Raw genomic sequence first — 22,137 nt, forward strand, 5'->3', positions numbered from 1 at the left:
ACATGTGCTTGTGCTTATGCTGTAGTTTATGCAAATGCATCCAGGTTCCGCGTTCAGAATTTAGAAGTGTTGTCTCTGTACTCTATTGTTAACATTAACAAATAGAGTCCCTTGAAAGGCTCTGGGTTGTGCTCTTCTCGAGAGTGATTGGGGGTCTCGATTGGCAGTGGCAGTGGGTGGCTGCTGCCATCACGTTCATCCATCGCAGCTGCCCTCGATCTGAAAATAAACAACACCCTGTCGCTATCAGCCGGATTCGTTCGCTCGTCGCCCAGACCAAGCCTAAGCGAGCCTTAGTAGTGTGTGGGGTCCCCTGCCAGTTTGCTGCAGGACATGGGTGGTGGGGAAATCTACACATGCACACTAGCGGTAATGGGGAAGGCACATGGGAATTGGTTGTGAGGATGCAAGAATTGGATTATGGTGGGAGTGCTCTGGGCCTGTAATATGGGTAGAGGTTGAAAGAGAGAGAAGGAAGGGTGTTCTTTTTTTGTCCGACCAATTCTTTTTCATCATCATCCCCATCATCATCATCATCGTCGTCGGTCTCTGTTTCTCTCTACCTTGATCTTTGATCTGCTATACTACAATACGGGTATATACGTATTCACTCTGCAATTAAGCATCTACCGGTGCCCATTCAAACTTCACAATCGGATTTGAGGTGCATCTCTCTATTCCTGCCTGCTTACCTGCCTACTATCTGCTTGCCTGCCTGCTTGTTTTTCCTGTTTTTGAATTCCTGCCTTTCGGTTCGTTTCAGCCGCAGAAAGTAACACCTGCCGTCCGGACCATTTGTTTATTCGTTCATTCGTTCATTCAACGACTTAGCCACACATCTCGAACGGTTTTTTTTACTCTATCTTCCCTGCTTGGGGGGGTTTGTTTGTGGGCTTCTCAGTAGTTCAACTAGTGACGGGTCATTATTTCGCCTTCCCTCCACTTACTGTGCTGGCAGGCGAAAAAAATCAAGCTGGGTAGGTCGACGGTTATCTTTCCCGTCCGTTATTCTTTTCTTTTCTTCCTTTTTAGTTGCTACTAGGGGTGGTGGGGGATGGTTGACTGTCTGTCGTCTGTCTATCCATTGCCTGAACGAACGAAAAGAGACCCTCACGCAAAACCCACAAATACATACCCCCGCTAGTTTGATCTTTTGACCCAACACTACACTGTACCGGCGAGTCTTGATCTACCCTTAGCTTTGGGTCCGATTTGTTTTTTCTCGATTGCTCTTGTATCCTATTTTTTTTGTAGGCTGGACCCGGTTAGTGGATAGGAGGTCGGGCCGGGTTTCTGGTTCGCTCACTCGTATCTACCCTACTATTATCTATCTCTAGAGGTTAGGGGCCTAATATTTTGTACCTACACTTTCTTCATCCTCTTCTTGTTCAATCCACTAGGAGGGATCATCTGTCTTCCTGCCTTTATTCCTTATTCCTTACTCGGCACTTTTTCTGTCATATCCATATCCAGACCGTTCACAGCTAGTCACTCACTCACTTCTACTCACCCAACTTCATCCATCTTCCATCATCGTTCATCATCACAGCACGGACCGTGAACAACTATTCTCATCATCACCATCCCGAGCTCTTTGTCTTCATAAAATAACTAACAACCGGGTTATTTATTTTCCAGCATCCATCTAGATCCTTAATCAACCTTACCCCGAGTTGCAAAACTCCCCCCACAACGAAGAAAGGAAAATAAAAATAAAAATAAAAAAGGAAGGCCGGATACCAATCTGCCTGCCTCGCTCAAGACAATTACTCTCTCGCTGGACCCCCAGCCCAAACCAGCTCAGCCGAGAGGAGAGGTGGAGGGTTAGGGGATCACCCACCTCGCCGCAGCCATGAGAATCAGAATTCGAGAGCAGCTTTCTATGCTCGTGGCCGTAACAGCGCTCGTCGCAGTGGGTGTTTTGGCTATTGTCACTGTCAGTCCAGCCCCATGTTTTCATTCCTTACATTCCTCTCCCTTTTGCTATTACTGATAGGAGTTACTGTTAAAAGTGGGTTCACAACTACAGACTTGTGCTTGATGTCCGCTCATCGCGGTTCTCGCTTACAGCCAGCTTGAAGGCAATACAGGTCGCTCAGAGTCTCACACTCTTGCACAACACCGTGTACGCCATCAGCACCCGCGCGATTCTCCAGAGTGCCCTAAGACGATACCAGCAAGGAAATAACACTTATGAGAACTGGTCCCGTACCCTCGAGGACCTCCAGAACAGTGCATCTGCATCCACTGGCGGGTTCGGCGAGGTACTACAGGTGGTGGTATTCGACGAGAATCTTGGAAACGGAATACCTGGTGTTTCAAATGGCACGATAACCGACGATGGCACGGTTGTGGGTGGAGGAAATTATACTGGAATAACCAATAACGGGACAAGGCTCAACTATGGGTTTGGTCTGGGAAGTAGGATTGGATTGTTGAACGCGACTGGTGATAATGCGGCGGGGGTTATACTGCCGCCTACGGAGGATAACGCTGGAGGCGGTCCCATGTTGATGAATATGTCTGCGGAGCAGCTGGCTGATGTGCAGTATAATGCTACTCATGGTCTACCGTATCATGATGGATATCCCAATGCGTTGTATCCGTTCGCGGACAGGCGTTCAATAACAACTCCGGCGAACTACTTTACGCCAAAGTATATTTACGACAGGAAGGGCCTGGTACTGGGGCCTATGATGGTTAATGAGTCGTTTTTTATGCTGTCGTTTACGATTCCGATCATTAACAACACTAGTGCATCGACGCTGCTGGGGTTCATCACGGTAGTGGTTAATGCGAAGGTAGTCCTCGATATCATCACGGACACTCGTGGTCTTGGCGGAACAGGACAGACAGTTCTGGTTGGACCGGCAACGGCTTCGAATATATGGGAGGATCCGTTGCTTGCGAACAGGGTGGAGCAATCTGCGGGAGAAGAGGCAAGAGGAGGGTCTAGGAGCATGATGAAGAGGTCTCACAGCGCCGTGGCTGCAATGGCTGGACTTGTTGGAAGAAGTTTGGGACTGGAGAAAAGGGATGATAGCGCCGTTGGAGATTACGAGTTCCGGTATCTGCTTCCGCCAGGAAGAGATAAATCCTTGGTGGGTCAGGTGAGACAACTGAAGCAGTATACTGCTGTACGGAGGGTGTTTGAACACGGTGTTGGTGGGATAAATGGTGCAGGAGATGATGGTGATGGTGGTTCAAGTGATCTGGATACACATAATTCAGAAGGGAGGCATGTTAGTGTTGGGTATGTTGTGATCACCCCCATCGAGTGATCTCGTATGACTTACTAACTTCCATATTTAGTTATGCTATCATTGACGTGGTCAAGAACCTTACGGACTGGGCTCTGCTGATAGAACAGGACAAGAGTGAAGCCTTTCAACCCATAAACAAATTGCGAAATATTTTGATTGCCACAGTTTTTGGCACATTTGCTGTTGTGATTATCCTAGTGTGCCCAATTGCCCATTTCGCAGTCAAGCCAATCACTCGACTAAAGAGAGCCACCGAAAAAAGTAAGAATCCCCCTACTTGTCTATGTTGGTTGCCTGACGCTTACAAACGTGCTATTAACATAGGTATGCGTCCTCCCTCCTATACCCCCACTGGAAGCCAATCATCTCAAACCGCTGTAGATCATGATGCTGCTGTTCAAGATGATGAAGAACGTGGCCGTAACCGCTTTTATGGAATGGGTGAATACCTACGCCAACGAGCCATCCGCCGAGACAGCTCTCAGAGCGGCGACACCGGCAGCGGCGACGGTAGCGAGGAAATACGACGACGTGCCTTCAGGATTCCCGGGAAAGTCCGTGAACGACGCCACATCATTCATGATGAGTTGACGGATCTGACCCGCACATTCAATGAAATGTCGGAAGAGCTCGTACGACAGTACGAGAATCTTGAAGAACGTGTGATTGAGAGAACAAAAGAGTTGGAGGAGCAAAAGAAGGTTGCGGAAGCTGCTAATCAGGCGAAGTCTCTATTTGTAGCCAACATTACACATGAACTCCGAACACCGCTAAATGGAATTCTGGGAATGTGTGCGGTCTGTATGCAGGAAGAGGAGATCCCGAAAATCAAGCGGTCTTTGGGGATCGTGTACAAGTCTGGAGAGTTGCTCTTGCATCTTCTAACAGACTTGTTGACGTTCTCCCGGAATCAGGTCGGTCATATGGCGATTAGTCTAGACGAGAAAGAGTTTAAGATGACAGACATCACCGCTCAGATTATAGCAATCTTCGAGAACCAAGCAAAGGAATCTGGGATTGACTTGGGCATCAGTATCAGTCCTGAGAAAAGGGTCAAGGAAATGGTGTTTTGGGGCGATTCAAACCGTATATTACAGGTCTTAATTAATCTTGTTAGCAACAGTCTCAAGTTTACACCGTGAGTTTATACCCATCCAATCTTCCTTTATGTAGCTCTAACGAGGATTAGTGAAAATGGCGCGATACAAATCAGGATGAACCTCCTCCAAGAGATTATTCCGGTCCCCATACTTGACGTTCCTCTTCGTCGCGGTTCTTCCCGAAATGGCTCCAAAAATAATCACCGCGGGATGCAGCGTCTCGGATCAGTTGCCACCTCGCCCCCTACGCCTATCATTAATATCAGCACCCAAGATACTTCTTCACAGGGCATTTCATCTGCTGCGGAACATCGTGCAATACTCACTGAAAAGCTTCAAGAACAAATCAACCACCCATCCCGCCCAACTTCCCCACCACCGGGTGCTAAAACCTACATGTTCGAGTTCCAAGTCGAAGATACAGGTCCTGGAATCCCTGAACATCTACAACAGAAGGTGTTTGAGCCATTCGTCCAGGGTGATTTGAGGCTAAGCAAGAAACATGGTGGGACAGGACTGGGTCTAAGTATCTGTCTTCAGCTTGCGAAATTGATGCATGGATCAATCGAGTTGAAGAGTTTGGAGAAGGCTGGGACAACGTTCACGATGCGAATCCCCCTTAAGTACGTCAAAGAGGTCACACCAAGTCTTTTGAGTGAAAAGGACCGGGCAAACTTGAGCCGGACAAACAGCATCATTGGCACAGCACATAATCATAGCGGCTCTAATGGATCCACCGAAAAAGGAGAGCAAAGCCAGCAGATCCAGGAGACAGGCTCTCAAAAATCTGGAAAGAGCAGTGTGAGCTTTGGCAAGAACAACAAGCCTAGGTTGGTGGGATTAAGTCAGCCATTCTTCGCGCCCAGTATGCCCCGACGGGCGCAGAAACACCGAGCCAGGAAATTAAGGAGATGGCGTCGAGAGCAGCAGCTGAAGAAGACGATGGAGGGATGATACGTGTACTGGTTGCGGAAGACAATAAGGTGAACCAGGAGGTCGTGTTGAAAATGCTCAAACTTGAAGAGATTTATGGTTTGTGCCCAATTTACTAAGCTCATTGGGACGAGTGCTAACCCATGATTCGCAGATGTCACTATTGCCAAGGATGGTCGGGAAGCAGTCGATCGGATCAAAGAGGCTTTGAATCAAGGCAGGAGCTTTCACCTGGTACTAATGGACATCCAAATGCCCAATCTCGACGGCATCGAATCTACCAAGATCATCCGCGATATGGGCTACTCAGCGCCAATTGTGGCTCTCACTGCTTTCGCCGAAGAGAGCAATGTGAAGGATTGCCTGGACGCGGGAATGAACTATTTCCTCGCGAAGCCAATTCGACGTCCGCAGTTAAAACACGTGCTAAAAACGTATTGCTCAACGATACGCGAGGAAGGGCAAAGTGGGCCGATGAGCGATGTATCCTCTGCAACTACGACAGAAAAAGTTGGCGGTGGCGGGGCGGGAGGCGCAAGTTTAGCTGGAAGCTCGACAAGAGGTAGTTCAGTAGGGATGCCGACACCGCCAATGGGGAAAGGGGGTCCCTTGGCCGAAGAGGATGAGGGGGAATCAGTTGGGAAGGACCATAAAGGGAAAGATGAAGTGCAGTCATAGCACGCAGGAACATTCCCACACTAAATGGACCCCAGAGGCTCATCACATAAGGATTGACGACATCAAGATAACATCGTGCACGGGTTTTCCTTTCTTTTTCATCTGTTTTAGCTTTCTTCTTTTCATCGGCATCAAAAAGGTTTGGGAGTCGCTGGGGTTGTTTTTTATTTTTTTGTACACATACTTATCTTATCTAGTTCTAGTAACCCCTTTTTCTCTTCACTTCTCGCCCTCATTCCTTCCCTTTTATCCTCTCTTCTTTATCATACATTCTTCACTTTCGTACATATACATATACCCCCCCCTTTTTTAAGGGGGATTCTTTTCTCCTTGTTTTTTGTGCTTTAGCAGTATAGGGGCGTAGTCATTTTTTTGTTTCTCTGTTCCGGGGTTTGTTTTTGGATCGGGTTTTTGAAAATTCTATTTTGTTGCCTTTTTCTTCATACATTGTGCTTAGTGTATGGGTATGTTAGTGATGTAACATTTTCTTTGGGAAAAACTAGGATTGTCTCTTTTGGATTCTTTTTTCTTTTTCTTTTTTTGAAATCTGGGGTGTTTGTTCGTTAGCTCATGGGTTTCCTTGTAATTCTTTGTGTCTTTTTAGAGGAGGCAGTACGTAGCATACAAGGGGAATTGACTGAGATATATGGGGGAAGGGGTTTTTGAGGCACAATTTCTCTGGCTACTCGCTACTCATAATACTTGTGGACACTTGCGCGCGCGATTTAAGTGTATAGGAAGAACATTAATTAATAACTCTTTCTTTTCCCTTCCAAAGATTGCAGAGATTAATCCTTTACCGTGACAGCTGAAAGAAAGTCACACTACCAGTTTATTGTGCAAACGAGACTTTGTCCTGCGCCCTCCCATTGCATTCATATTTCTCCTAAATCGAGGGTATTTACTTTATAGAGCTGTCGGAGAGGATTGGATGATATTGAGTGATCCATCCCCAAAAAACAAACCCCAACACTCCTTAACACTACCGAGAGATCAAGTCCAGGCGGTGATTATTCGAGTGATAATCTATGATTAACATTTTGCACTATTAAGATGTAGCATTAGTACCTTTTCTTTTTTTTTTTGTTTAATTCATTAATTGCATGCTTAGCATTAGTACCTGCCAAGTAGGAGAATAATTTGAAGCTAATTTCTGGGTGTCAAATTCCCGGCTCTGACTTAAATGTAGAATTTTGCTAATCCAGTCGCGCGCACAAGTCCCCTGCCCCATCAGTGAAGGATGAATACACATAAAATACCCTTCCCCTATTTGGTTTACTCTCCTCTCGTGATGATTTGCAGCCCCCTATTTCTTCCAATCAGCCCCTACCGGTGGCGAGCTACTTGCTGCTAGTAGGGGATGAGTACTACGAGACTACATGTAGCCCTGGCCCTACACCAAAGATACCAGATTAGATTGATAAGTGGAGCCCCCTTCTGTGAGATGGGGTTATAACAGAAATCCGGACAGCACTGGCATGCGTTATTCGGATTAGTCTAAGGGATAAAACTTCACTCCATCCTCCATTAGCTTCCGTCGCAGGAGACGGTGTGGGTTCGAATCCCATGTCGGGCACGAGGGGAAGGAACACTGTACTATCATTCCCCAAATTGCTGCAGTTTTTGCTGCCGAATTTGTTTTTAACCGCCGCCCCCCCGCCACACGCCCCAGAACAGAAGATATTTATTTCGTATTTTCGCTTCGTCCGCAGAAGAATTTATCAAGGGAGTTCCAAGCTTAACGGGTACCTCATAACCATGTGAGGTGTATGTGAATCACAGACTGTCACTCGATGTTACATCACCACTTCCTTGCCTTCTCCACAAGCGCCGACAACGGGTAATAAACCTCGAGTATAGTTGGATTCTCAGCATCAAGTTAAATACCTACCTAGATATATAAACAAAGCCAACAGAGAAGCATAACGAGCCCACGGATCAACCGACTCCATAAAAGGACAAGTACATATGCATTCTCCTAGCCGCTGAAATTGACCAGATAGTTCCCACTTTCGCCCCGCTCCCAAAGTGCAGAAGCGGGCGAGGTAAAAATGGGCGGAAAGATTCAACATGCTTGAGGGCCGTACGTTTGAGAAGGTGAGAGGGACGTCTTTTACACTCACTCCCACACTAACCCAAGTGGTTCCCAGAGAACCTGCGCTTCCTTCCGTTACGGACGACTAGTCTCCCAGTTGGCTTGGATAAACTACCCCCAGCATATAATGCCTAATTATATAAGAGAGGGACTCGTTGCCCGGTTTCTCTACATACATACACATCAACCTACCTAGACATCCACTAATAACTCGTGATTAGTGAATCCCAAAGCTCGGTCTCCCTTCTTCTACCCATGAAGGACCGGGCAGGATCTCTGGTTATGATATCCACATTGATTTGAGCCGTGTTAGGTTTGAGTTGCACCCCTCTTTGTGCTTGTCCTATTACTTACCCCATCAGGTCTTTATAAACTTCCGAGAATTTCCCAACAATCAACTCTCGCCTAATATGAGGGTCCTCTCGGGGAGGTCCCGGCCTTTAAAAGCGACCACTGGCCCTCTCTCTATGCCCCTTGAGACTTGTTTTAAGAGCCCTCCGAGCTTCAAACCACCTAGATACTGCGCATTCTAAATCTTGACCGTGCACATAATTTAGACGCGCTAGGACACAGCGAGTGACAGCCCATGTGCCAAGCCACAGCTCATCCTAACTTTCCACCCCCAGTAAAGTAATCAATAACCAGCTTCCCCGCAGAGACGGGTAGATCCAGCCCCTACAAACCCAGGACATCAATACTGCATGCGGAGCTGTACGGCGTGCCCAAACCAATGCTGCATAATTAATATTAGTTGATAGAGTAGAGTACATACCTGTACAAAGCTAGTTGCCGCGTAGCCGATTATGACTCCCAGAACTAAAGCCGAGGGCAAGTAAGTTGGCCGGCCCTATAAATTTACCGTTCTGCTCTCGTGCCTGTTGACTATTTTAATCTAATTAATCGAAAGATCAATTGACGATGTCTTCAATCCAACTCCGCAGCCACCGCTCGGAAGATTTAGAGCTCTCAAGATCTCGAGACACCTCCGAAGCAGAGGAAAGAGAAGATGCGGGCTCCGGTACATACTCCCTAACCGCCAGCCCGCCCACACGTAAGAAACAAGCTCTAGTCCTCCTATCGACCTTCTTCATGTTCTTCCAGACAATCGGCATCAACCAGTCCTACGGTATTTTCCAGGAATATTACACCACGCCCTCTACCACGCCCCTGCCGCTATCGCAGGCTAAGAACTTAGCTGCGGTGGCATTTGTGGGCACTCTAGGAGCAGGACTGACGTGGGGAGGAAGTATATTCATTAACCCGGTTGTTGCGCGGGTGAAGGATGTGCGCTGGGTCACGGTTGCGGGGAGCGTGATGATGAGTGTGGGATTGGTGGCAGCGGGCGAAGCACGGAGTGTAGGTTGTCCCTTGAAATGTCGCAATTGTAGAAAAACGTTTTAGTCGTTTCTTGTGCCCCCTGAAAGATACACAATAATTATCGTGAGTTGCGGGACTAAGATTTAGTGATTGAGGAATAGCTGTGGCAGCTGTATCTCACCCAGTCGCTCTGCTATGGCCTCGGTTCCTCAATGCTATATTTCCCCATGGTTTCCATGGCGCCCGAATATTTTGATAAGCACCGGGGCGCGGCCATGGGTTTCATTCTATCCGGTTAATATATTGCCCTTGAATCTTCCGCCCATCTCATACTAACCCGCCGCGTACAGGCGCTGGTTGCGGCGGTCTCGTCCTGTCCCCAATAACCCGTCTCCTCCTCGACACCGTCGGCCTTCGCTGGACTCTCCGGTTACTCGGTCTCCTAACCCTCGCCGTCACCCTCCCCATCTCTTTCAGCGCTTCGTGGCGCTTCGGTCGTCCACAGGGCCGCACCCGCGTCAATGTATCCCTCGCGCGCAAACCTACGTTTATATTGCAGTCGCTCGCGGCTCTATTACAGGCATCGGGGAACTTTGTACCGCTGACTTTCCTGACGACGTTTTCTACGACGCTGGGGTACTCGAGCGCGTTTGCGGCGGCCTTGTTAGCACTGAACAACGGCGTGAACACGGTTAGTCGCATTCTGCTAGGGGCTTTGGCGGATGTGATTGGCAGGCAGAACATGATCGTGGTTGGTATGCTGGGGAGTGCAGGATGCGTTTGGGGGCTGTGGTTAACCGCAGCGGCGGGCGGTGGGAAGGCGGTATGGGTTGCGTTTGTGATTGGATATGGGATGATGGCGGGAGGTGAGTGTTATTTCTCTCGGAGTTTTAGGTAAAGCGAGTGCTGACGTTGGACTAGGATACAACGCATTGCTGCCGACTGTGATTGCAGAGATATACGGGATCCAGGCCTATTCCTCCGTCAATGGCTTTGTGTATTTCGTCCGTGGCATCGGCGCATTCTTTGGCTCCCCAGTCGGAGGTGCAATTCTTGATTCTTCGTCATCATCGGGAAAACCAAGTGAATACATGAATGTGATCATCTATGACGGCGCATTGTTGTTGGGTGCGTCGTTGTGTGTAATGGGTGTTAGATTCTTTGACGCAGCAGAGAAGGGGAGGTGGAAGTTGAAGGCTTGAGGAGCATAGATCTGTAGTTGTTTAGCTGCGTGAGAAAGGGGCTTTCTGGGTATATTATCTCCTCTCTTTTTGTGCTGTAAGTATACCATGTATCTCTACATTTTGTATACCGAGTGACATTCTATGAGTCCATGTGTGATTGGTTTCCACGTTTTCTAGGTATTTTCAAAACATTACTGTACCACCATGTAAGCAGAGTAATCAAAGCCACCACAATCAAAAGATTATTTCTGTCCTACATACATACTCTACTTTACTCTAGTGACAGAATCACTGCATTGGTACAAAATCATGACCGATTGAACTTGCAATGTCCTATTTATAACTCCCAAAAAGAAAAAGGGGAATGAATATTGCGGTTGAAATAATGTTTATCGACCCTGGTCTTACGGCTGTGCAATAAATCTTATCTGACCCCAGCAAACTTGGTAGCCGCCCGATTTGGGAGTCTGCAGAGTGCTTTGCAACCTATCTCGGTATCAGTCTACAAGCACAAGCACAAAGAGTAGTGATTTCAATGCGGCGCATTCATCCTCAGGTCCATGCCTTGTTTGAGCCGATGCGCTAAGTTTACAAGCAATCGATCAGTCATCTTCTGAGGTATTAAACTTAAGCAGATAGGGCAGGTTACATAGTATTTTTTGGCGCGAGTGATTGATCGCGATATACAATTTGTCTCAAACTATGTATGCTGTAGGATCAAGCATTTTTTTTCTATATTGGCGTTCGCTAAATAAGCTCCATGAACTCTAAAGGCACCAACATCATGTTGTGGTACCCCAATTGCAAATCACTAGCTCAGCCGCATGCCAACACCACACAAAACACCTATGAGTGGTGGTTTCCTGAAGCCACAAAAACTTTTTAAAGATACCTAGGTAGAGTGTCTAGGGCATTGGCAGCATGCATAGCCTGCCAGTCTACAGATACCATGCATGTTCGAGGCACGGTCTACCTATTCGATCAGCCAGACAAAGATTTCGCCCCATATGAACTTGAAAAAGCAAACGAGAAACAAAAGTGAGGGGCAGGAGGGGAATATAACTACTGAATCGATCCTGTAGTTACAAGATCAAGCCCTTAGCTATTGATAATCCTACCGAACGTTACCTATCCACCATGGCTACCCCCAAATCCAATATATCGAGATTAGTCAGAGTAATTCCTTACCTGTTACTGCTCAGTTCAGTAGCTGTATCTGCATCTCCACTCCTTTCGAAAGCGAAACGACAGTCTTCCAGCTCAGCTAAAGAGGCTCTAGAGCCATGTCGATTCGAGGGAAACCAGGATATATACGGACTCGGTATCAGGGTTGGCTTGTATGCACAATGGTTATCAACATACATCTCCAACTGGCTTCACAATAAAAAGCTCACAAAAATGAGAGATATTAATACCATGTTCCAACTCGCTATGTTGGCAGCTCTTATGGCCATGGCGAATACGAACCAGGATCCGAAGCCACATGTCATTGATCCTTTCATCATCATCATTCAGGTCGTTGGAAGTGTAAGTTAACTATCCAACCCAGCACTCAAAAACCCAGCTAATAAGTTTCAAAATAAGGCCTCCACAATAACCAACAAAGCCACCCATAAATCCGAATGGAAAGGGACCTCCTGGGGCGGAATGATTCGATTTTTTGTCTACTGGGCAGTCTCCTGCTACGCCGTATGGTTCTGGTTCCTTGGAATCAATAAATTCGCCGCGCTCCCTAATGCGACCTGTGACCCCATCGGCTTCGCATTCAGCAAGCAGCCTCTCTTTGAGGGTTGGTTTCGCACAGCCAACAAAGCCATCGCCTGCTTCTTTGCGTTCATATACACCATCCTCTTCGGATACAGTGCATGGAACTTCGGCCCAGAATACCTGCGTAATACACGGGCAAAATTCAGCACTTTGTACCACTCTGTTCCGCGCCAGGCACCCCTAGAACCACAGTCAAAGGCCGAGAAGGGCATTGATGAAATCATGGAAGTTGCAGCCGAGTCGGCGGATAGGTTGAATAAGTGGACACCAGCAATGTGTATTATATTGCTGTTTATGTCAGTTGTGTCAGTGGAGTGTGTAATCATGTGGAATGAGGTGCATGGAGTGAATGATATGTTTTCAACTGGGCAATTGATTCCGCTGGTGGTTGGTTTGGGAGGGTTGATACAGGTATTGCATAAGTTGATGAACCAGGACAATAGGGTCCATTATATCCATAGGAACTAACCCTCTTAATGAAGGAGGTGGTTATTATTGTTTCGGGTTGTGGAGTTCTTGTTTATTTCTTTAGTTATAATTTTTTGGGGGGGAAATCTATATCCAGCTGTCGTTTATAGAAAATACGATCATGACTTTGGAAAGCTATCCGTTACCGCATGTCCAGAGCAAAAATCGGACGCGTACGCGATAGAGAGGTTTATTACTTATCTGCTACCAAAAAGTTGGGGTTGTTCTGGGCTTGAGCGCCCCTTTAGCGTGTTCGATGGCACTGCTGTACTGAGATGTCGCTGGTATGTATCTACCTTCAACGGAAGATGATACTGGGAGAGGGAGGTGTGGTTGGAGTGAGAGGGGGGGGGGGGGGGCGAAGGCTGGATAGTTTGCAATGAGTTCAAACGTTCTCTACAGGACGCGAAATTGAAACTATAAAATCAATGCCGAGGTGGGTTAGGCTAGATCATCATTACACTTGCCAGCTTGCATGACTACATGTACATGTACTAAGATGTACTTAAATACAGGAAATGCACTTAAGTTACATGCAATGTGTATACATCTACAGTATAAGGTAAATGTACATGTAATGTATACGTATATACAGTCAATAATCTTATCTGATTAAAATTCTACGGCTTGATCCACCACACACGTTTCCACCCCCAAGGTCAATACCATCATAGCCACAAAACGAGACCTACAGCGGAGGGCATCTCGCCATTGTCCTGACAGGTGAAACCCTTTCCTATGGTACTCTCTTCTGTGATGAAGTTCATTGGTTTTTAGTTCTCTGGCAAATTTTACAAGCTTCTAGTGTTTTCGGCCGCGAATACGAATTGTCATTTTACATGAGGGACGCAATGGAAAACATCATGGCTACGGCTGACCAGACAATTATTACACTGGCGGTCTTTCTCTATCCTAGTAATATCAAACACTACTCTTGATAATGCATTACTACTGTTATAGATTTATTCTGGGTAATTTTCCGGAGTGAACGGTGGATAAGACCAGGGGAATGCACCCGCCGGTAAGCCACTAAAGATCTCGCAGGTTGTCAAGAATACCTGGAGGCTAGCTTACAAGACCTTGTAGATACAGCAACAATTACCAAATTTTGAAAGCACCCCCTTGAACCATATCCTAGGTAATACAACATAATTATCTCAACGAAACCTCTTGTTGGAATTGTGGTGTAAGGTGACACTGAAGTTGCATTCTCACAAATTCCAGTTGCAACGCTAGCAACGCAGCACCATATATCACTCGCACCATATATTCATATGCATGTGTGTACTGCAATTAACCAAATACATAAAAATTATAATTCATAAAGATAGTATTACAGCTAACATCAACGCAATTATATGCCCCCCTCTCATTGCCTACATATACCTCTCCTAACGCCTACATATACCTCTCCTAACACCTACCTTAACCATGGCCTTAACAAGAAAGAGCGTCATGCATCATCAATTCATCAAAAAGGTATTTAAAACAGACATCACCCCGAAACCCAACCCATGATGAGACTGACTTAGACAATCTGAGTGTGCGCGTTGCTACGACGCGGTTTTTCGTGAACTACACGGTTATCTCTGTCTCTCTTGGCAACCCACATGGACAAGAATGTAGTGAAGGTGAACAGGAAACTACTTAAGTAAGCTCCGATTATTCAATCTCAAGATAAACCGAAAGAAACTTACAGTTGAATAAGAACCAACGCAACAAGCAATCTCACTATCCCGCCAATGCGATGTTCGTGACGATTCATCCCGCGTTCTTGCCTCATATCGGTGATGGTGTTGCGTAGTGGGTTCCTGCTACTTCTGACATGGTAGTTATGGCGGAGAAGGCCAGCAGAGGTAAGGTATCCGACCCAAAGCACAAAGTCGAGGAATGCCGCAAGTAGCTGAAGGGTGTATCCGAGAAAGCAGACAGCCATGATCGAGAATGCAGTGAACAAGATTGCCAGAACCGACTGTTTTTTGCGTTAGACAATATAATGAACAGATGAGCTTGAAAGCTGGAAAAGAGTCATACGAAGACTTCGGGAACGATGAGTTCGCGGGGTGGCTTGAATCCAGGGTTCTTGATCCCCAGATGGTGTCTGAAGTCCCTGAACTCCCTGTACTCATGGATCATATAACTGATGATTCCAACAAGAATGATGGCGAAGAGGAACTGGAGGGTTCGAATCAACCAGGTGATCGTCTTCGCAATACCGGCTGCCATCTTTGAGTATCTTTGGAGGATTTGTGTTGAAAAGTATTACGATTGGTTATTTATGGCGGGTTGATTGAGTTACTTTGTTGCTAGCTCAAGGCAGGCAAGAGGTAGGGGTTTTTTGCTGTGAAAACTCACTTCTGGATGAGGACGATGGGAAGGGAATACTTTCATTCACGAGGGTTTTATATACCCTAAGCTGAAGAGGAAATATGTCATACCCTTGATCACCTCTTCCTCTACTTATCCTCACCCCACACCACACCTCACGTCATTTAGGCGGCCGAGATCGATATTCCTTCCTTGTAGCCCGAAAACAGGAATCGACAAACCATATCGGCGGGTTTCAAAAGTATGGTAACCAATCATTTCCTACTTAGCCACTGCCGACGCATCCGCCTCCCCCAGCTCTTCTACGCTACTACGTCACTAGTCGGTCAGCCACAAGGTGGTGAAAAGCTTAGCTGTCGCCCGTGAATGAGGCCCTCGAGAAGACAGCGATGTCATTTATCATCCGGGAACCAGGTGGTGGAGGTTCTTTCCTCAAGAAAATTCTAGAGCGAGAACCGCCGGCAAAGAGCGTCAATTAATTCCAAAACTATATCACTGCGGTGGTATCCAGTGGAAGATAGGGATAGGCGGCCTAAGATTCTGGGCAACAAGGCTCAATTCAACACACTTTTTCCTGTGTGCGTCGATATTTCGCTAACAACCGCATTTGTCAACCGATTAGTAGCGGAAGCTTTAAAGGTGGTGGTGGTTGCTAGATTATTTGGTTGCTTATCTGAAACCTTAGTAAAAAAAAAAATGGTTCGCGTAGTTATTCCGTCACACGTACCGGCACCCACAAGCCTGTCCTAGTGCCGGAGGTGATGGTTGGGAGATAATCCGCCAATACAAGCCACAATTTCAATGACGAAAATTGCAGGCCGTGAGAGAAGAAATTCAATCAATCAAATTAATTGCACATGCAAACACTTAGATGCTCTAGTTGGGTGGGTTGCTTTATCTGGGCGGATATTGGCTGCAGGTCAATAATTGTCTCACCCGAAAACCGGTGGGCAAACGGGTTTTGCATTTAGGATTCCTCGGAAGCCATGCGGGAAAGCCTCAAGGTGTAAATCATGGCAGCAGCGCTGTTTTGCTTTTTCTTGCGGGCACGAGGTGCTTCAAAGGTGAACTTCTATCTCGCCCTTAAACTACTCAATGAGGTAAGAGTCTTCAAAAACCTTATCTACCTACTATCATACAGGGTCTGATTATTCCTTGGTCTTTATTATTTAGCTGTGCCCTTTCTAAGGCGTCTAAATCACTAATAACAATAAACATTATTGCCATTATTCTCTCCACTAGCTACTGAGCAACAGTTGTATAAACCATATCTATGCGTTCAAATCCAAATTCGGTACTGCTACTCGTCCAACCTTTCCATTTCCCTCTTTTTTTTTACATGCTAATGAATCGGAATTAGAACCCGATCGACTAATCTGTCTCTATCTCTATTTACTCTAGCTGTGATAAAAGCTACGTACATAAGTCTAGAGAGACCGAGATACAGGGATGAGTGATATTTTATGCCCAGACATACGTGGAGGAAATGTCAAAGGCGAGCCCCCAATTAAAGGGATGGAACCTAGCTAGGGTGAGTGAGGTCCTGTGTAGGTACATGTTCAAGCATTGGCGATTTCTCGACAAAGACAACCCAGTACACAATCGCTGTTGTTGTTGGCTGATGCCCTCGTTGACCTTGCCCTGGCAACGTCATCAATAACCTTGCTCTTTCTTTGTTTTCGGAAGTTTGCTCTCCTTGCTCACTGGTCTTTATCTCGCGTGAGAGAGACATGACGTAACTCCGAAGAACGAAAGACACTGTTTGGTTTGTTCTGCACGCGCTTCCCCATTTGCTACCGCCGGTGGATATGGTGATTAGTAATCATCCAAATGTCAAGGCTGAATAATTGGATGCATAATGGAGTAGGGTTCCAGGATAGATTCACAGTGTAAACGATCTATGGACCAAGACGCCGGAGTATGTCCACGTTTCCCAAGTAGCGTGTGGTCCAGGTATATATCTCTCCCCCCCATGGTTTTAAAAACCTACGGGCATTACTCGGGATCCAATTGGGAAATTTAAGGTTAAAAGTATTCCTACATAAGTAAATGAACAGCTAAACCTGCCGTTCTCCTCATGGCTGGTAGGTCTGGTTAGTTTGCGACAACATTGTGAGGTCTAGGTGAAGCATGGTATATCACTCGCTTTCTCCGATTCTCGCGGGTTTCACTTCTGAGTCAAATAGAAGGCTGATATAGGATCTGGCAAGTTCCTGGAGGTTTTAACTTTGAAAGAGCATAGGAATGACTGGGGTATGAGACTTTCAGAGCAGGATTACGCAACAGTTGTACCATAGTATGAATGTTGTCATTTAGATATAGGTTTACCAGCAGCGACTTCACTTTCCGCAAGCAGGAGTGGCTTCGCCGTCAGATAGTTACACCGTGGCGGTTTGGGTGTCGACGCCGTGGACGGGGGTCCTATGCAGTTTATGCCGTCCTGATGAGCTGTTCCCGCAGCACCCGCTCCCCTCCCCCTCAACTGAGACTGACGGGAGACACCTTGCACCGATTATTGCGCGTCAACCTATCCCAGACAGTAACACGTTTGCAGCAGGCCTATGGGGGTATATCATCATGGAAAATATAGTGTTTGGCGAGAAGGAAGCGGTTGCTGTGGAAGGCCCGCCTGAGCGAGTTGCGGTAGGCCCGGCCAACGACGATTTCCGAATTCGTAGGCGCGGCGCCGGGGCGCTTGAGGCGCAGAAGGATACGGTAAATGGGGAGTATGAACGAGTAGAGTGTGAAAAGGAGATAGAGTGCGGTTATAAAAGCTGTATCTGGGCGGGGCCAGTCGGCACCGCGGACATACAGAGGCCCGGCGCCTAACATACGCACCCGGCCAGAGCAACTTTTCAACCTTCAGAGATAAAGGCTATCTAGCACCACTCCAACCGGCACTCATAACAAATATTTGTTTCGTGTCAATGTGCGATCAAGCGACTAGCCCCTGGAGGGAGCAAAGCTCGGGACCGTCCCCCCGGTCGTATGACGAGTGATAATCTATGATTGCACTGTTCTAGCTTATATTGGAATGCCGTACTTGTATAACTGACCAGGCTTGGTACTGAACACAGGCAGAACCACCAATCTACACTACCAAACTTCTACCACCGGGGTCACAGGACGCTGCTAGTGGAACCCCAAAAGTCCTTACCTCAAGCGAACACAAAGTGCAGACAGTCTCCTGGATAACGACAGTCCCGGGCACAACTATTATTCATAAAATCCAATTGAAGGTACATGCGTAGATTTGATATCTCCCCGTTACCGGTAACCGTTAAAATCAACATTGTTTTTCTTTTCATTTAAAGGCGCCAATACCTTTGGCGGTCCCAGACTACCGATGTTATGCGGGCAAGAATCTCGAAGACCGGGCCCCGGGCTCATAACGAAATCTCACCGCCGCCGCCGTTCATCACTCCGCTTCAAGCACGCTGTATAGATTGGACGAAACCCACCCTTCATGCTCTACTCCTTTTGTGCGAGTCGCCATCTCCCGGGTGAAGGTCGAGCGGATACAGTGCTTCTGAATCACAGCTATGGTTGTACTCCGGACCATTCCTCGTAGAAATGATTGATTATAGGTCGTACCTTGGAACCCACTACGGCTATATCTCTATGTCCTAGACCGATTGTTGTTGTATGTCTCGAGAAGGGAAAGCGGAAGGGGTAAGCGGGGTGATAGAGCCATAAATGAGGGGAGAGGGGAGGAGAGGGGGTAGTGGCATAATGGGAGCTTGCGGTAGAGGATGAAAGTTATAAACACCCATGGAGAGGCGAAAGCTCTACCCGCCGATTATATCGAAAGTTTTCTATCATTGAGAGTGTATTCCATATCAGAAGGCGTAAGCAGGGTGTCCCCCATTTCCCCCCACAATTTGGTAAGTACTACTACTATCATGATAAGACGCTCGGGAGTGATTGATATCGATAAGATTAAGGGGTTAATTCCCATGGCTAGCTCCTCCGGTATCAACTTCGGACGCCGCGAGGTATCAGCGGTACGGTGGGTGCTGTTCCATGGCTATTCTTCTCACATGGCGTAGTACTTGAAACAGCTCATGGTACATGGTTCTCTACACATATGAGCGATGAGCATGAGAGAGAAGGACCGATATGATTGATCCAGAGATTCCCGTGAATGATAGGGGGTAGCTATAATAGGTATATAGGTAAACCCATATATATCCAGCGCTTCACTAATTCGCACGCCGAACGCCGATCCCACATGAAAACTTCTCCAAAGCCCTGGGTTAACTAGCTAGTTAGTTAGATTATGCAGCTACCTATCGTCGCGTGGACTTTGTCCCAGATACTAGGTTTCCCGTCGCGCACCGCCGCAGCTAGCTGCTCTATGTAGCTAAAGCCGTGTGTTCTTGTCATCCCGGGAATTGGTGTGTGCTTCTACATATCCCGGGGATTGGTGTGACTCTGACCATGAGCCTTCAGCGGGTATATGGGTATACATTTTATACGTATATCCCCAGGGCCGGGAGCTAGACAGACAGATAAACGGACAGATAAAGGGGTCTTTTTCGATTCTAGTTAATTCTCGTATTGCTGGAAACCTAACCCTGGAGTTCTAGAAAAGTTGTTGGGGTTGAGCTCGAGGTGAGGTGAGACTTCGGGGTACTTGCGGGGAGGCGTTGATGATTACTACATAGCTAGCTTGGGGGTCAAAGTACATACATGTCTGTGTATTTTGCACGTGTATGTACATACATAGCTTGTGAAAGACGACGTTAGGACCCGTTTTTGTGGGGAAAGGTTAGTCGACAGCTAGGTACCTACCTAGTAATTGAGGGAGAAGGATTATGATCCAAGGATGAGAGCAGTCTTTTGGTCTCTTTGTTTTTCGGTTCGCACGTGGTGGAGAGACAGAGAGAGTATGCATATATGGGCCGGTGTAGGTCTAGAAGGTAGGAATTAAGGGCCGCGCCGCTGTGTCTCGTTGATAATCAACGGTGCATGGATATATACGGGTAGATACGTTATATTGAGTCGGGGAGTTGCGGGTAGGTGGGTGTTTATGCCCGGACTCTAAATATGGTACATACTTGAGTGAATACTTGTACTTGTACGCAGTGACAATGGGTGTACCGGGCAGGATATAGCGGAAAAGAGTATAAAAAAGTAAATGTCAATAATATATCATTAATCGACCGACATGCATATGCAGCATAAATATTCGTAACCATTTAAATCCACCCCGTATAAAAAAAACCCAGCGCCATGCTGTGCTGCTAAATAAAAAAATAAAGAAAACAAGATAAAAAAAGGGGGGGGTATCCTCATGCAATGCATATCACCACCAGTACCACTACCACCACTATTACCGCCGCCGCCACAACCACGGCCTCAAACATTGTCCATCCACACTTGCGCAATTTCGCCCACACTCCAGACCACCTACACACGATTAGTTATTACCGGCCATGCCCCTCAACCCTCCCACCGCGACCCTCCCCCCGCCCCTCGCCGCCCTCCCCACCCTCTTCCACCATCCCGCGCTCCCCACCTCCGCACCCGGACCCAGATCCGCGCCTGCAGGGCCATTACCAAACCACAGCCGCTTCTGGTCCTCAACGGCCCACAGCGCCGCACCGGCCGCGGACGTGAACAGGAACAGGATGGACAGCACGGGCGTGATCTGCAGCATGACATGCACCAGCCCAAAGAGCCAGTAGCGCCATCTGTTTATGCCGATGAACTCCCTCTTCTGCGAGTCGGAGAGGCCCGCGAGCTGGATGTAGCGGTAGTGCGATAGTGGCCCGAGGTGGTATCCTAGTCCGTCACTGTGTTAGCGAGAAACTTCACCCCGGGGTGGTGAGAGCGGGAGCGGGAGTGCAGTAGGGTAGAGAGAACAGGGCAGCAAACATACCCTGCAAGACAATAAACAACGGCGGCCCCACAAGCGGGATCAAGTTCAGCGGCAGCTCCAGGATAAACTCAACCGTCAGTCTCAGCGAGAACCTCAGATACGGGCTCTTCTTATGTCTCCCGAGCTTCTCCAGAGCCCCTTCACTACCTAGGTGCAGCTCGCGGCACTCGGCGATAAGGCCATAGATGTGCAGTCTGAGGCCCGCGGGGAGCTTCTCGGCCTCGGTGAGGAGCACGCCGTCAAACGTTTCGACGATCTTCTCCTCGGTCATGAAGTTCTCGGCGACGAAGGTTATGATGGCGGCGGCTTCGGAGAGACATAGGATGGCGGCGTTGGCGAAGGCGAGGGGCCCATTGAAGAAGAGGAGGACGGCTACTTGGGGCAGGTACAGGAAGGTGAAGGTGACGGTGAGGACAAAGATGGAGAGGAGGAGGAGGGGGACGATGCGTGAGAGGAGTGGGGGGAGGAGTGGGGGGTTGGCGAGGAGGTAGTAGATTCCCTGAGTTGGTGGTGGGGGGGGTAGTATTAGCGACCTCCAGCTACTTTACAAGCTTCTCCTCTGTAGTCTCTCTGCTGTAAAAGAACAGAACTCAGTTCAGTGAAGCTCACATATAGCGGATATGCCCATGCTGCGCGAGGTAGCTTGTGCCGCCAAAATGGCACCTCGTCTGCTGTGCTCGGTACGGGCTGTAGCAGCGGAGTCCTCACGGACGGAGGGCTTATCGAGGGTGACTGGAAAGACGACCAGAACGGCGGGGTTGTCCGAGGCTGATTATTCGTCATATTGTCAGAGTCCAGTCCGACAGCTAGATCTATAGAAAGAGAGAGGAAGAAAGTCCCCAAAGAAAAACCACCCGAAGAGATCGAAGAGGGGGAGGGAGGGAGGGAGGGAGGGAGGGAGGGAGGGAGGGAGGGGCTGTTGTAGAGAGGTGGCGATAAGTTATCGACGTTGTTAATATTATGTATGTTCTGATATAAATTCCCCCAACCAACAACTCCTGGCTGTCTGGCCAGTGCCCAGATGCGTCTTCCCGTATTCGGCATGTCGCGTGACGTCGTTCCCCGCATCGGGTGCGTGCGGATCATCGTTCGTCACTCGTTGCGGCACATCGGGATATTA

At 47.7% G+C, this 22,137-nt stretch overlaps 7 protein-coding genes across 7 annotated transcripts; 5 read left to right on the plus strand and 2 right to left on the minus strand.

Annotated features, from left to right (window-relative positions):
• Nucleotides 1–1,852: 1,852 nt before the first annotated feature.
• Nucleotides 1,853–5,974, plus strand: LAJ45_04964 (uncharacterized protein; the record flags this gene model as incomplete). Its single annotated transcript, XM_046114538.1, has 8 exons — nucleotides 1,853–1,936; nucleotides 2,013–3,253; nucleotides 3,313–3,524; nucleotides 3,588–4,177; nucleotides 4,241–4,401; nucleotides 4,453–5,164; nucleotides 5,230–5,395; nucleotides 5,451–5,974. The coding sequence occupies 8 exons, from the start codon at nucleotides 1,853–1,855 to the stop codon at nucleotides 5,972–5,974; spliced, it is 3,690 nt and encodes a 1,229-aa protein (XP_045972087.1).
• A 3,013-nt stretch (nucleotides 5,975–8,987) lies between these two features.
• On the plus strand, nucleotides 8,988–10,588 carry LAJ45_04965 (uncharacterized protein; the record flags this gene model as incomplete). Its single annotated transcript, XM_046114539.1, has 4 exons — nucleotides 8,988–9,425; nucleotides 9,548–9,680; nucleotides 9,737–10,252; nucleotides 10,308–10,588. The coding sequence occupies 4 exons, from the start codon at nucleotides 8,988–8,990 to the stop codon at nucleotides 10,586–10,588; spliced, it is 1,368 nt and encodes a 455-aa protein (XP_045972088.1).
• Nucleotides 10,589–11,968: 1,380 nt separating this feature from the next.
• Nucleotides 11,969–12,805, plus strand: LAJ45_04966 (uncharacterized protein; the record flags this gene model as incomplete). The annotated part of the gene is made up of 2 exons (XM_046114540.1): nucleotides 11,969–12,097; nucleotides 12,155–12,805. 2 exons carry the CDS (start codon nucleotides 11,969–11,971, stop codon nucleotides 12,803–12,805), a joined length of 780 nt encoding a protein of 259 aa, XP_045972089.1.
• A 1,528-nt stretch (nucleotides 12,806–14,333) lies between these two features.
• LAJ45_04967 (uncharacterized protein) lies at nucleotides 14,334–15,031 on the minus strand (the record flags this gene model as incomplete). The annotated part of the gene is made up of 3 exons (XM_046114541.1): nucleotides 14,334–14,448; nucleotides 14,503–14,777; nucleotides 14,840–15,031. The coding sequence occupies 3 exons, from the start codon at nucleotides 15,029–15,031 to the stop codon at nucleotides 14,334–14,336; spliced, it is 582 nt and encodes a 193-aa protein (XP_045972090.1).
• A 2,346-nt stretch (nucleotides 15,032–17,377) lies between these two features.
• LAJ45_04968 (uncharacterized protein) lies at nucleotides 17,378–17,962 on the plus strand (the record flags this gene model as incomplete). Its single annotated transcript, XM_046114542.1, has 2 exons — nucleotides 17,378–17,386; nucleotides 17,456–17,962. The coding sequence occupies 2 exons, from the start codon at nucleotides 17,378–17,380 to the stop codon at nucleotides 17,960–17,962; spliced, it is 516 nt and encodes a 171-aa protein (XP_045972091.1).
• A 923-nt stretch (nucleotides 17,963–18,885) lies between these two features.
• LAJ45_04969 (uncharacterized protein) lies at nucleotides 18,886–19,256 on the plus strand (the record flags this gene model as incomplete). Its single annotated transcript, XM_046114543.1, has 2 exons — nucleotides 18,886–19,017; nucleotides 19,098–19,256. The coding sequence occupies 2 exons, from the start codon at nucleotides 18,886–18,888 to the stop codon at nucleotides 19,254–19,256; spliced, it is 291 nt and encodes a 96-aa protein (XP_045972092.1).
• Nucleotides 19,257–20,555: 1,299 nt separating this feature from the next.
• LAJ45_04970 (uncharacterized protein) lies at nucleotides 20,556–21,800 on the minus strand (the record flags this gene model as incomplete). The annotated part of the gene is made up of 3 exons (XM_046114544.1): nucleotides 20,556–20,920; nucleotides 21,018–21,516; nucleotides 21,627–21,800. The coding sequence occupies 3 exons, from the start codon at nucleotides 21,798–21,800 to the stop codon at nucleotides 20,556–20,558; spliced, it is 1,038 nt and encodes a 345-aa protein (XP_045972093.1).
• Nucleotides 21,801–22,137: the final 337 nt, after the last annotated feature.

This window comes from Morchella importuna (genome assembly GCF_003444635.1).
Source record: "Morchella importuna strain M04M26 chromosome Unknown Morimp01GS013, whole genome shotgun sequence".
NCBI classification, from domain to species: domain Eukaryota; kingdom Fungi; phylum Ascomycota; class Pezizomycetes; order Pezizales; family Morchellaceae; genus Morchella; species Morchella importuna.